A 13,646-nucleotide genomic window follows, 5' to 3' on the forward strand; every position below is an offset into this window, starting at 1 on the left:
AGGGACTGGAGAGGAATAAAGCTGACTCTGCAAGGTCAGCCCAGTCAGTACACCGGAGAGTGCACAGACCCACGTTTCTCTGCATCTGTGTCATGCATGGGTCTGCATGGACATGTGCTTACAGTTCTTTATAAGCATCCATATCACACCTGCCTCTGGCACCTCCCCGAAGCAGGCCGCAGCAATGCCACCAAGGTCTGCAGCAGACTGGGAGGCCCCGTACAGACGGTGTTCTGGTTATGCCTGTGTTCCGTACACCTGGGCATTTTTCTGTGGTGCAGCAGAGTGAGGGGTGGGGGAGGGGACTTAGGGCTCTGGGGCTAGGCAGACCTGGATTTGGGAACTTTTATTAGTGGGTGACCTTGAGCCTTTTATTTTTCCATCTGGAAAATGGCGATGACAGTGGGAGTTGTCAGGAGGATGCCATCAGCGTGGGGATAGAAAGACAGATCTGCTGTGTAGTAAGCAGTTTCTTTCTCTCCCCACCTGGGTCTGAGGTTCCTATGGCACCAAAGGCCCATTTTGTGTGTGTGTGCGTGGCGGTTGGGGTGGGGGGGTGGTGAACTGACTCTCCACCCCAGAACCTGACTGGATAGCTTGATGCTTCCTTCCCTTACAGCCTCTGTCCCCCAAATACCAGAAAGACTGAATAAACGATGCAGACCCAATGAAATGTCTATTATAGCCACAGCCCTGACCTTGAGCCTCAGGGTTCCAAACTAGCAGCTTCTGGCTGGTGTCCCGCCAGCCCTGCCCTCTGCTCTTTGGTGGTGGCCCCGTGACTCTGGGCCAGGACTCTATTCTGCTCTCTTGCTGGCACCAACAAGGGGGCTGAGCGTTCTCCCCAACTCTGAGCTGGGCCGGCCCCTCTGTGTCTCCCCCTGCCCAGAGGCCTTCCTGCCAACAGCTGTTGCAGAGGTGGGTCTCGTCACCGGGCCTCAAGCAGGAGCCCCTGTCCTGGCATCCAACTGAATGGTAGGCACAGCTAGCCAGCCCTCCTCAAGGCCCCTGCCTGTCCAGTTCCACTGCCACGAGGCATCTGCCAGGTTAACACATGGGCCCCCCACGCCCCAGTCTGTGCTTCTCCGCAGGCAGCACAGATACAAGTGAGGTGCCACTGTGACATCTGGAATGCTCTACCAGAAGTCACTGTACAGTGATGCCTACCGGGTAGTGACAAGTTTATTCAAAATGCAAAAGGATTCCCCGCAGGTTGCCCCTAACCATCAAGCTTACCAATATATAAGGCACAATTTAATTTATAAATAATGTTTTGTCACTCGTTTATTCACTTTCTTGTTCCAGGACTTACTTAAGACAGTTTTACCAAAATATACAAATGCCACCAGATCATAGAGAAATAAATGGAGGAGAACAGCACGAGAGAGGGAAAATAAAGGTAGAGGAAGGGGAATAAAAGTTATATATGGAACGTGTGCCAAAGCAGAGAGGTCAGCCCAGCCAGGGTTGGCTCAGCCCCGGCCCGACCCTGACCCAGACTTAGTGACTCACGGTCTGGTGTTAGCAGAGTCCTCAGGTGCTTCATATGGAAGTGCTGCTCCAGCTTTGCCTGAAGCCCATGCCCAGTGCGGTGCTGAGGCTGAGCCTTCCTAGGGGCTCCTCCTACGTTCCCAGTAACCGCTAGGCCACCCCCCTGCCCGCACACCCCCTGGGGAACTCTCTTCCCAAATGCAAGTCACTGCCAAGACCTGCCGGGTCAACCCTGTAACATTTATGGTCTACATCCTTCTGTCTGTTCCCACTGCCATGACCCTTCCTGGGGGCTCCCTGTCCCCCTGAGATGGCCATTTAATGCAGTCCTAGGGGCATGCTTGCAAGGTTGCCGTCACTCAGCAGTTAGTGGCCCAAGTCTCCCACCCTGTCAGCGCAGAGCTGGGCTTGGCCCGCCCGCCGTCTGAGCCCCCATTGCCCATGCTACTGCCCTCACCACCCACCCAGCCTGCGGGCCGCTGGTCTTCGCTGTCCTGCTCTGGCTGGAGCTCATGTTCTGAATAATCACCTTCTCTCTTGGGGTCCCAGGGGACTGAAGTGGCAGGGTTTGGTCTTTGAGTCCTCATGGCCCGGCCTTGCCATCATTCCCACCTCCCACTCCATTCTCCAGTACCCTCTGTCCTAACCTAAAGGGACCCTGGCCCTGCCCCTTCTCACCTCAGGACCTTGACTTGGGCACGGGACATGGTCAGGGAAGGCTTTCCCCTGAGGTGCTGTCTCCAGCAGCCCTTTTCACAAATCCATCTTGGGTTGCCCTAACTAGAATACTTTTCTCCTTCTCTGAAATTCCCTGGCACTCTATCTGTCGAGAAAGGAGCCACCGCCTTTTGCCTTGTGTTTTAGTTATGAATATCCGTGTCCTGTCACGACCCAGGCCCCATGCTCCTCCAAGGCTGGATCATATCTGATTTCTCTCTTTATCCCCCGGGGCACCTCACCACCTGCCTTATGTTCAGTGGGTGCAGGTACTTGTTTATTTGTGGAAGGAAGGGAGGAAGGGAGGAAGGAGGGTGGGAGGGAGGAAGGAAGAATGGGTAGAAGAAGGAGAGAAGGAAGGAAGGAAGGAAGGAAGGCAGGCAGGCCAGCCAGGATTGAGACAGACATTAACTGCTAACAATAGTGATGATGATGATAGTGGTGAATGCCTGTTGATTACTTCCCAACACTGTGCTTAGGGCTTTACATGTATTATCTTAGTCAATCCCTACAACAGCCATGAGGGGTACAATTGCAACCCCTTTTTACAGATGAGGGCCCTGAGGCTCAGAGAAGCTAAATTAGTTGCCCAAGGTCCTGCAGCTAGTAAGTAACAGAGGCAGCATTAGGATCCACATCTGTCAGTCTCCAGAGACAATGCTCATGTCCCCAGATCACCACCCATCTAACACCCCTACCACATGAGCACTGCCTTTGCTTGAACTCCTCCAGTGACAGGGAGCTCACTACCTCCGGAGGTAGTACTTTCTGTCTTTGGACGATACTAATATGGCCCTGGAGGTTCTTTATGAGCTAGTAGGTGAGACTTCATAGGCTTGTTAGGTGCAGGGGAGGCAGACAGGTTTGACTCACAAACTGTGTATGAGGGCAAGGTCCTCTGGAGAAGAGTTTTCCTGTGTTGCGGGACACGCATCAGCTGGACAGGCCAGCACACACAGGATCATCTTTTCTTCTCTCCATCCCAGAGTACACGATAAAGCTGTCCCCCACTGACTGCCTGGCTTGGGCCATCTGTCCCGAGCGCTGTCTGTAGTCAGCAGGTAAAGCCCGTGCAAGCCTGGCCTGGGCATAAAGTTTTCCCAAGGCGACCATCTGCAGGTTTGGCCATGGAGCCTCATGCACGTTATGGCAAAGGACAGATGGCCACAGCAAAGCACCCCAAGTGGGCAGAGGCCGTGTCTCCCATGGGAGGGTGGTCCCAAGCCCTCTTGGTAGAGCTTTGTGCCACAGCCATTCACCTAGGCCGTGAACCTGCCCGCAAACCCAACATTCCAAGAGCAAGAGAAGAGAAGCCACGTGGAATCCCAGGCTGGTCCTTGAGCTAAAGAGGAGCCAGCATTGCTGGGAAGCCGGGGTCCCTGTCTGGGCCCACCCAGCCTCGTGGCTCTTCTCCTGAGGAGGGAGCCAGATCTGGTGAGCCAGCCACTTGGTAATTAAGGAGGTGAGTAGGCAGAAAGTGCCGACAGCTTATTGAATAAGTACTTAAAATGCATTTGACAGCCTTCATCTCCCAGAGGAGACAACCCTTCATGGGAAGATGTTCAGCAGGAGTCACTGAATGGTATCAGAGTCCTTTTTAAATTGAATTGAGGCATCTCTGGCTACTTGAATATAATGGACTTGCCAATTAATTTTTTCCACTAGTACCTTAAACCCCAGGTACTTATTCAAATCTCGGGCTGGCTCCCATCCCTCAGAAGACTCAGTTCAGCATTCAGAGTCCTGGAGGGGATTTTGAAGCATCCTGGGCAGGGCTGAGGGCAGGGAGGACGGAGCCACATGGCTCCGCTCACTGTCTGGTGGGGGCCTCTCCCAAGAACAGTGCTCGGCTGTGAGGAAGTCCCCGCTGACCAAGGTGGAGGGGCTCTCAAGGCCTGAGAGGAGCAGAGGCAGGACTCCCCCGGGGCCCAGGACAGGCCACCTGACTTACCCTGCGGCTGTGAGCACAGAGAGTGAGCTGCCCAAAGTGGCCGTTAGAAAGTGAAAATGTGCGATGAAGACATCCCGAGAGGGTAAGGAGCCCTTAACCGAGCCGAGGAGGAAATACAGCTGAGAAAATGCGGCTGCACTTGCAGCAGGCTCCCCGCTACGGGGAGCAGCCTCCTCCTCCTCCCTGCTCCCTGCACAGCCCTGACCAGGAGGCCAGGTCCGCTCACGGAGGGTCCCTGGAAACTGGCGCTCCATGCAGGGTCTGCCATGTGGGGGGAGAGGGCGCACTCCAGACGGAAGTTCGGGGCCTGAGATCAACACAGCTCTAGGCCTTGGGCTCCCCAGAGCACACAGGCCACCCCCCAGGCTGCAGGCTTCCTGTTGCCCGACCGTACTGAGGAGGGGCACCCACCCCAGAGGATGCCCCCCACCAGTTACTTCCCTTCCTGCTCCTCCCCTCCTCTCCCTCCTGCTGGTCCTGAAGATGCCAGGGCTGGGTGTGCCCTGTGGTGAGTGTTCCTGGTTCAGCTTACTCCACAGCCCTACATCCGGACAGACCGGTGGGAAGGCCCCGAGTGTCTGGTGGGAAACATGGATGGGGCCCAGGAAGGAGGTGGGGAAGGAGAATGTGCTCCATGGTGGCCTCAGCCCTCCTGCCTGCGGCCAGGCTGTAAGGCCACATATGCACATGCACACATTCTGGCCATCTCAGGCCTCGCTCAGTCTTCAGGGGATTGACGCTTCCTCCCTTCACTGATGCCCGTCCGCAGTCACCCTGGGTGACCAGTAAGCACGCGCTGCTTGAGAGACTGAGCAGTGGATTTTCCTGGCACTTGAGGGCCAGAGCCCCAGCAGTGCTGGTTTGCCCTGGTTTGCCCCTCTGCCTTTTCATGAAATGGCAGCTTTCCTAGCGGCTCCCCTGTGCTCTGCCAGGGCCTCTTGCCTCCCCCCCAGAGGGAGTCCTGTTCACAGTCCGCCAGGGTCTGCCCTCAAAGGCCTGCCTGCCTCAGGGTCCAAGTGCACGTAGGGGAAAGCCAAAGCCCGTCTGTTCATACGCAGTGAAGGCTTCTGGTTGCACTCAGCTCTGGGTCGCTGGTTCCTGTCTCCGTGCCGCAGGGACAGTGGGACGGAATCTCCAGGCCCGGTGGCTCTGGCCGTTCCTGGGGTTGTCAAGCTTGAGCAGGAACCCATTTTAGTCTCTCGAGCGAGCGAGATCGGGCCCCTGCTCCCTTGTTTCCACCTGCTTGTTCTCTCCATGTTTGGGTATGAAAGTGCGAGAAACCGATGTGTGTGGTGCAGTGGGGGTGCCTAGCCCGCTCAGCCGTGTGCACAGTGACCTAGCTCCCCTCCTCAAATGGAGCCCTGACGGGAGGGGCGACTGGCTTGGTGCCCACGCAGCGCCGTGGTTTGGATGGGGACTTCCTCCCCCCACTGCCTCCCCTCATGCTGGGCTTGTTCACACCGGGCAGGCACACGTCCAGCCCAGACACGGCCACAGCCTGGGCTGCGTCGGCGTGTGTGAGCCCGAGCGCGTCCGAGCTCACGGGGTCTTCTGCAGGCCCATCCCAGTTATAAATCGCCCTGCATGGGGAATAGATCTCTTCATCCCCGAAGGGAGATTCATGAGCGGCGAGTGCCGCCCAGGCCGCCTGGTGTTTGTCATCATTCCCGAGACATAAACTATACCCCAATGCCTCTGCCCTCCCCGGTAGTGCTTCACACATCATCTCCAGCTCTGCATCCTGTGCGTGCAGAGACCCGGCAGCTTCCGCCTTGCCTGCCGGCCTCCCTGCTCCCTGGATCTGGGCTCGCTCCCTCTCCTTTTCCCACCACCACGCAGACAGCCATGCGGTGGAGAAAACGAATATTTCTCCAGGAGTAAATTAATAAAAATCATCTGAGGAATGAGCTAATAAAGACGGTGTGGTGTGAGAAAATCTCTCTGCTGAGAGTTAGGCTGTCAATTAGCCCCACGGGGTCCCTGGCAATAAACGGACAGGCCTTGAGGAAAGGGGGCCAGTGCCACCTGCTGGAGCTGCGCGGTGGTGCCGCCGTGACTCCCGGCAGCCTGGCCCCTCCTTGCAGATCCCAAAAAGCCCAGAGAAGCAGAGCAGCCCCCAGGAGAGGCTCCCGACTGTCAGCTGCCCAGCACAGACCCACAGCGGGGAAGGCGGGGGGGCGGGGGGGGGGGTCCAGGGGCAGGTGCAGGTTGGCAGGTCACTCAGTGTGAAAACCCCTCCCCCACCAGGTAGGAGGCCCACCTGGCCCCTGGCCTGCTCTGTGCCCTTGTACAGGTCTAACCTTCTGGGAGCCTTGGTTCCTCATCTGTAAAGGAAGAACAACCATGCCTCCTAGGACCCTGAGAGAGGCATGTGGACGTGGCCAGTCTGGCAGGTGCCTGATGCACCCCTCCTATGGCTCACACTCCTGCCACCTGGGAATCGTCTGCATCTCAGTCAGCCCTCCCGTTCTGATAAGCGGAAAGCTTTTTTCTCTGTCTTAGAGTCAGATTTCTGAGGCACAGAGAAGTCAGCCAGCCTGAAAGGCCCCACAGAAGGCAAAGCAGTTCAGTAACCAAGGTCCCACCCCAGAGGACCCCCAGCCCACTCCATGGCCTCTCCTCTACCATGGTGGCCACACCAGGGAAGAGGCAGGTGTGCCTGCAAGGAGGACGACAGGGGCGTACCGTCCCACACGCCCCTTCACACCCACCACCCATTGCCATCAGGGGCTCAGAGCCTGGGCACCCGCTGCCATTTGGCCGTGACTCTGAACCTCTCCCCGGGACGGGTGTCATACCAGGCGAGCACAGAGAGGGCTGCTGGGCTCTGGGCCCTGTCGGTCAGCACAGGGGCCAGAAAAGCCACCATCGTCTCAGCAGTTTCCTAGACTGAGTTGATTTTTAATTTATTATTAAGACTAGAAGAGACCCACAGGGACATTAGTACAACCCCTTTGTTTTACAAGCAAGGAAAAGAGGGAGGTAGGAGAGTGACGTGCTTGCCAGAGTCCATGGCCAGTAGGGGACAGAGGCCGCCGGGAGGTCTGCTGCTGTGGGTAAGCGTTCCCAGGCTCAGGGCTGAGGAGCCGCCTGCTTGGCTGTTTTGAATTATTGAATAGGCCTTTATGCAGATGTCTGGGCAAACGTACTCCAGTAAATAGCTGTGGGAGGTCACTGTACATGTTGTGGTGAAAACAGAAGCAGCACATGAAGGGGGGGCTCGTTGGTTGCAGTCTACACAGGGTGGCAGGGGCACCACCACTGCCCCCAAGGTCCTGGCCTGCGACCGTCCCCGGGCCTGCACCTCAGGAGGGCCCTGGGGTCCATGGGGTGCTCAGTCGCTTTTGGCCTTGGTGTGCCGCCTTCCGATTCCCTCCCCCGGGCCAGCTTTCCGGCGGGGACCAGCACACACTGCTGCTGTCCAGGCATAGCCCGGTGTGGCAGGGGGGAGGGGGGGGTGCCAGAGCAGGAAAGCAGCCGGTGGTCCTGCCTGCAGAGGACACATGAGCCCCTCGCAGTGGCTGGCTCAAGCATGAGCAACAGTATGCCTCTCGTTCAGGGAAGGAAGGTCGAGAGGATTTACTTTGACCTCACATTGTGGTTTCAGGTTGGTCAATTTTTTTTCAAACACAAACTATTTTCTCGGCTTTTGGTTTTACTTTGAAAATGGTATCTCTAGGGATAGGTGCCTTCCACTGAATAGAAGCACAGGTCAGAGGCTTGATCTCTGGGGCTTCCTGCCTGACCTGTGTAAGAAGCCATGTGTTCAGGTGCAGGTGTGCCCGCCCAGGCTGGGCTGGCTGGGGTCAGTGCCCAGGAGCTGTTGCTCCAGAGGTGGCTCATCTGTGACCCAGCAGGCCTCGCGAGGGACCAGGGTAAGAGGCTGAGAGACGGCACTCCCGTGGCATCCAGGGGCAGCAGTCAGCAAGTATAGATGATGTGTGGGTGGGCTCAACAGCCTGGGAGAGAACAGGACATAGTCAGGTGCCCCAGGCAGGGTGGCTCAGCTGAGGCTCAAACATGGGGCGTCCGCTGCGGGTTTGTGTGACCTGGGGTGCCCAGGTCCTGGTTCTTGAAGAATCTGCGTTCCCTAGAAACAGATGCCCCAAGAGTGTGTCCCAGGAAACCTCCTCAGAGTAAACAGGCACCTTGATCGTCCATGTGTCTACCAGCCCCAGCCAGAGACATCTGACTGGTTGTCCACTGAAGCCGGCCAGGGGCGAGGTGGGCTGTCATACGGGCTGATCGCGGGGGCTCTGCCAAGCCCAGCCCTGGACACTAGTGGGGAAGTTCTGAGGGAAGGATGTAGATTGCAGACGGGCCTCCTCGGATCACCCCAGGGAAGGAATTAGCCTGGGTGGAGGAGCTTCCTGTTCGGGCAAGCCTGATGCTTAAGGAGGTTCACGGCCTCCCCACAGCACAATCTCAGAGCCACAGGCCCACCTGGCATGCCTGTCCCCCCACACTCACTGCCCCAGGCACCCCGGTCTCTGTCCCTGACATCTGTGCCTTCCCCCACGTTGTTCCCTCAGCTTGGAATGGCCTTCTCCACCTTGTCCACAGGCAGCTGACTCCAGATGATGGTGCCCACATCGAACGGCCCTCTCCCGGAAAGCCCTCTCTTGGCTCTGCCTGACCAGCAGTTGGTCAGCGTCTTGTGATTTGGTGCCCCCAGACCCCTGCTGAAACCATCCCCTTTCCTTGCAGCCCGGTGCAGGGACCCCGCAGGCCTGTTCCATCGAGGGCAGCAGCACGTGTGGAATAGGTCAGCGCTGTTGGCCCCTTTAGATGCCTCTGGCACTCTGTGGGTTTCAATAAGAAGACGCCACGGCCATCTGTGCTTGCTATCTGGAATCCCAGCCCGCGTCCCACCCTCCTGCCCAGGCCTTTGCCTCACTCGCTGTGCCGTCAGCTGAGACTCCCAGTGACTTTCAGTGCTGCGTGCTTTGCAGCCCTTTCTCCCATCCTGCCACTCCGTGCCCGTGGGCAGCATTTCCCGGTTGTGCAGGTGCAGAAAGCGAGGCCTAGAGCCCCAGGCTGGGATTCGCACCTAGCAGGTCTGTTCCCCGCGTACCTCCCCATCTCCCTAACTCCCTCCAGACATCTTCCTTCCCAGGCACTTCCTTGGCCACTTCCAGAATCCATATTTCAGCACCTCACACTGCGGGCAGCGGGGGAATCAACACGTGGTTCTAAGTTTGGGGAGTAAGTGGAATGCTTGGGGCTTCCCCATGCAGCTTGGATTGTGCTGGTCTCCTGTTACCCCAGAGGGCAGCTCATGGGGGTCTCTTTCTCCAGAAGAAGCTTGTTAGTTCAGAGCCTTGGGATTTGTGGGATGCCCCGTCAGTCGATGTGAAGACCTGTGGCCACAGCCTCGTCTGAGGACCTAGCACTCTCCCTGGACACCTGCAGCTGGACTGATCAGACTCAGAGGCCTCCCGTGGGGTCACAGGCCCACCATCCGGGCGGACGCCTGTCTAGGGATTGCAGAGGGCACCCAGCGGTCTGTTGCCGCCCTGTCCTGCCGATCCGATGGCAGGGCCGTGATCTCCGTCTGCCAATAACACGCGTGTGCACACAGGCCCGTGACAGACTGCGTTCCACCAGAGCGGCTCCTCTGGACAGCAATTTGGCGCTCTCCTTTGGGGGAGCACTGCTCTTTGCGGTGTATCCTGTGGAATTAAGAGAGCCTGCGAGTGTCACTCCAGGGTTATCTCTGCTTCACTGGCTCTGATGGCAAAGATGCACCTCCACCCAGTCGCTTGTAATGACACGTTTCCTGAGCAGGCGAGACAGAGGGGCGGACGTGAGCAGGCTCTCAGGCCTCCGAGTCCTCTGCTCTCCCTCCTCTTGCAGGGGGTAGTGGGTGCCGGGGGCGCTCACAGCTCGGCTTGGCACAGCCCTAGAATTTAGGTCAAGAGGGACGTTGCCAAGAACACTGATTGGGGGGGGGATGGAGAAGGCCAGGGGGTAGAAACTCTACCTGGAAAACGCAAATTGGATCTTTCACATCACTTCTTTCGATAGTTGTGGACCCCGGCCAGGCCCAGGAGGGAAAGCTGCCTTTTGGTCTTTTCTCAGGAAACGACCCAGCTGCCACCACCGCCAGCAGCCCAGAGTATTCACCAAAGCTCGGAGGTGTATCTCGTGTCAGACCTGGTCTTTCCCCTTAAGGGTCCTTGAGGAGGTAGTGGCAACTCCAAAGATGAGCAGAGTGTCTGAAACAAGGTTGAGAGACTACTGACTGTCCAGCCGTCATGCAGAGAATGTCCCCAGAGGCTGTGCTGAGGCCACACTGGCCGAGTGACGGGGCAGGTTCAGAGGGTAGAGTGGGGGCAGCCCAGTCCCTCCATTGTAAATAGGCGTGTTTCCCTGTCTGCTGTCTCTTCTGTTCACCTTTGCTGTGTGTCCTCTGTAGGTCCCCAGGGCCGACGTCAGTGCCTAGCAGATAACTGGTGCTCAGGAAACACTTTCTTTTCTTTCTTTCTTTCTTTTTTTAATGTTTATTTATTTATTTTGAGAAAGAGAGAGAGAGAGAGCAGGGGAAGGGCAGAGAGCAAGAGGGGGTGAGAGAGTCCCATGCAGGCTCCGTGCTGACAGCTCACAGAACCATGAGATCATGACCTGAGCCGAAATCAAGAGTCGGACATTTAACCAACTGAGCCACCCAGGTGCCCCAGGAAATGAATGTTCTCGTCCTGTGTTGGGAGTGTGAAACTCGGGGTCCTTGGATCAAGAATGCCACCTGTACCAATAAAACTGCCTGGCAACACTGGAGCACAAGCTAAAAAGCAAACAGAAGCCTGCAGCCACACTACAGACCCACTCGAGCAGACCCGCTGTGCAGGGAATGCCCGGCCAGGGGGTCTGCAGGGCCTTGTGCCTCGAGGGGCTCAGGCGGGTACCCGGCGGCTGACCTGAGCCCTGGGTTGGGGCCAGCATGTCCCTTGTCTTGTCCACAGCTCCGGCCCAGAGATTAGTTGGCACGGCCCTCCCCATCAGCCTGGGGGCTGCCGCTGATTCCTACGGTCCTCACGTTCGTTTGCCTGCACACGGTCGCTCCACACAAGGATGTAATTAAATCCTTTGAACAGCACTTTGGGACGTTTGAGGATGCAGGAAAACTCTATGGAAATGTAAGCTGTTGTGTGCAGCTGGTTTGCCCTGCGGTTTCTGTCAGTGCTCACTGCTCTGTGAAAATCACCTGAAAGGAAGGTGAGGAAGGCGAAGCCGGGAGGGAGGCCCGGCCGGCCCCCGCTGCGCAGCCTCCAGCCTTCCCTTTCCGGGACCCGGAGCACTGTGGAGCAAGTGGCGCAACCCCGCCCGCCCCGCGTGTGCCCTGCCTAATCCCCTGGCCCTTCTCTCCCCAGGAGCTGCCAGAGCATGACGAGCTTGGTCAGCAACACCATGTCGCCGATCAAGGACGGGACCTCCTCTCTCCCCCGGAGGCAGAGCTCGTTCGCCAGGCCCCCGCTCCGTGCTCTGTACGACCTGCTCATAGCGCCCATGGAAGGGGTAAGTGCCTCCCGGGGCCAAGAGGCTTCTAGGCGTCAGGATGCATCATTTACCGCTCAACGCCCATGTGTGCCCGTCAGATACAACATGGGCTCCTGAGACAACCGGGGTGGGGGGGGGGTGGTTTCCAGAACACAAACCTTCTCTGTCCAGCTTCTCAGTCGGTGTTTGGAAGTGCTTTCTGGGTTGGCTGCTGGTTAGTGCGTGACGCCCCGGGTTCCAGCTGCCAGGCTAAAGTCGGAGCTCTGCTCCTTTCCAGCCAGGCACATCTGGCTTCAGCTGCATCAGGTACACGGTGAAGTGCTGCCCTCCTCCCTCCTCTCATCAGACCAGACTCCGGGAGGCCCAGGGAGGCGCGGGGCTGTGCACACGTCCACCGTGGTCAGCAGCGAGCGCGCCATCGGCATGGGCCCCAAGCAGATCCAAGAGGGCTGTGCCCGTGGCTCTGTCTCACCCTGCGGGACTGCTTCCCCACCTCCCACCTGTCGTCCAAGGGTCTTGCCAGAGCAGCTCCTGCCAGGGCCATGCTGTCTGCCAAGAACAGATCCGTCGGCCCCTGCCACCATCAGGGGCCACTGACTCCACCCCAGAGTCCAGCATCAAAGACACCCTTTCACTTTGGATTTCTTGAAAAGGTTGAGAACGGCCCCTGATGGGCTTCTGTGGCTCTGGTCTTCGCACATCATCCTTCCATCTGGACACGGTTCTCCCCCTGGGTTGGGGAACCCAAAGGGCTCGGGGATCTTTTGAATCTGAATGGTGAACCTATCAGATGCGTTTGTATGTGACTGTGTGTTAGTCTTCTCTGGCTGCTTTAACAAAACGGTGTGGACCGGCTGGTTTAGAAAGCACACATGTATTTCTCATGGCTCCAGAGGCTTCAGGTCCCAGGTGAGGGTGCCAGCATATTCAGTTTCTTGGTGAAGCCCCTCTTCCCGGGTACAGACAACCATCTTCCCACTGTGTCCTCACACGGAGGCTCTGGTGCCTTCCTCTTCTTGTAAGGGCACCGGCCCCATCATGGGGGTTCTGTTCGCATGACCTCATCTAAACCAAATTATGTCCCAAACCCCCCGCCCCCCGGCCAGTACCATTCCACAGGGGGCTAGGTCTTCAATGTGTCCCTGACAGGCAGTCCTTAACAGACCCCACGGAGAGCCCAGAGTGCCTGCATCTGTGGGGGCCCAGCTCTCAGACAGGGAGGACGTGCTTGACGGGCCCTTGGACAGCAGGCCGCCGGCCTTCCCAGCCCGCACGTCCTGGCCACTGTGTGCAGCCAGGTGGGAGGTTTGTCTTGCAGACGTTGGGGTGGCCCCTCGGCAGCACCCTCGCCCACTTCAGCCTGCTGGCAGAGGTGATGTGCCTCCTCGGGAAACCCCGCATTGACAGTGATTCCTCATCCCCAGGAAATGCAGAAGCATTTGGCCAAGGACACGTGGCACTCGCCCAGTATTTTTCAGGAGGCCGTGCCCCCTGCCTGGGCCCTCCAGACTTCCCTCGCTCAGGGAGCCGGGGGCGGCCGGCCGTCTGGACTCCTGTCTGACGCTGCCCTCCCCTGGCTGGGTGACCTTGGCCAAGCTATTTCTCCTCCTCGAGTACCTGTGTCCTCATTAGAAAATGAGGACGGCCCCACAGAGTGTGTCAGGTCAGAGCAGGGCTGGGCTTAGCGGGATCTGAGGGGCATGCAGGGCAGCAGAAGCAGAGAGAGTCCCTGGTGAGAGGTGGCTGCTGTGACCCGGTCACTGCCCCTCCCAGCACCCCAGGCCTCTGGGCCCGTCAGCACAGAGGCCCAGTCCTGTCTCCTCCTTTCCTGCAATGCGCTGGGCTGTCCTGTTCTTCTTAGGACCGTTGTCCCCTCGGCGTCCTCTTTTTAAGGAAGGGCCAGGACTGCAGAGAGCGCCCCAGCTCAGAGCACCTCCGACAGCATGCTATCAGAGTGTGATTTGTGTGCCACTTCTCAGGGAAGCAATAT

General features: G+C 57.9%; 1 protein-coding gene across 4 annotated transcripts in view; it reads left to right on the forward strand.

Moving 5' to 3' along the window:
- The window catches only part of TTC28 (tetratricopeptide repeat domain 28), a 636,432-nt gene that overhangs the window by 593,963 nt on the left and 28,823 nt on the right, over positions 1-13,646 (forward strand). For all 4 annotated transcript variants that reach the window (XM_043558040.1, XM_043558041.1, XM_043558042.1 and 1 more), the window contains one exon: positions 11,530-11,674. In XM_043558040.1, coding sequence (XP_043413975.1) covers positions 11,530-11,674 — 145 coding nt within the window. The remainder of the gene's footprint in view (positions 1-11,529; positions 11,675-13,646) is intronic.

The sequence above is a fragment of the Prionailurus bengalensis genome, chromosome D3 (assembly GCF_016509475.1).
Source record: "Prionailurus bengalensis isolate Pbe53 chromosome D3, Fcat_Pben_1.1_paternal_pri, whole genome shotgun sequence".
Taxonomy (NCBI): Eukaryota; Metazoa; Chordata; class Mammalia; order Carnivora; family Felidae; genus Prionailurus; species Prionailurus bengalensis.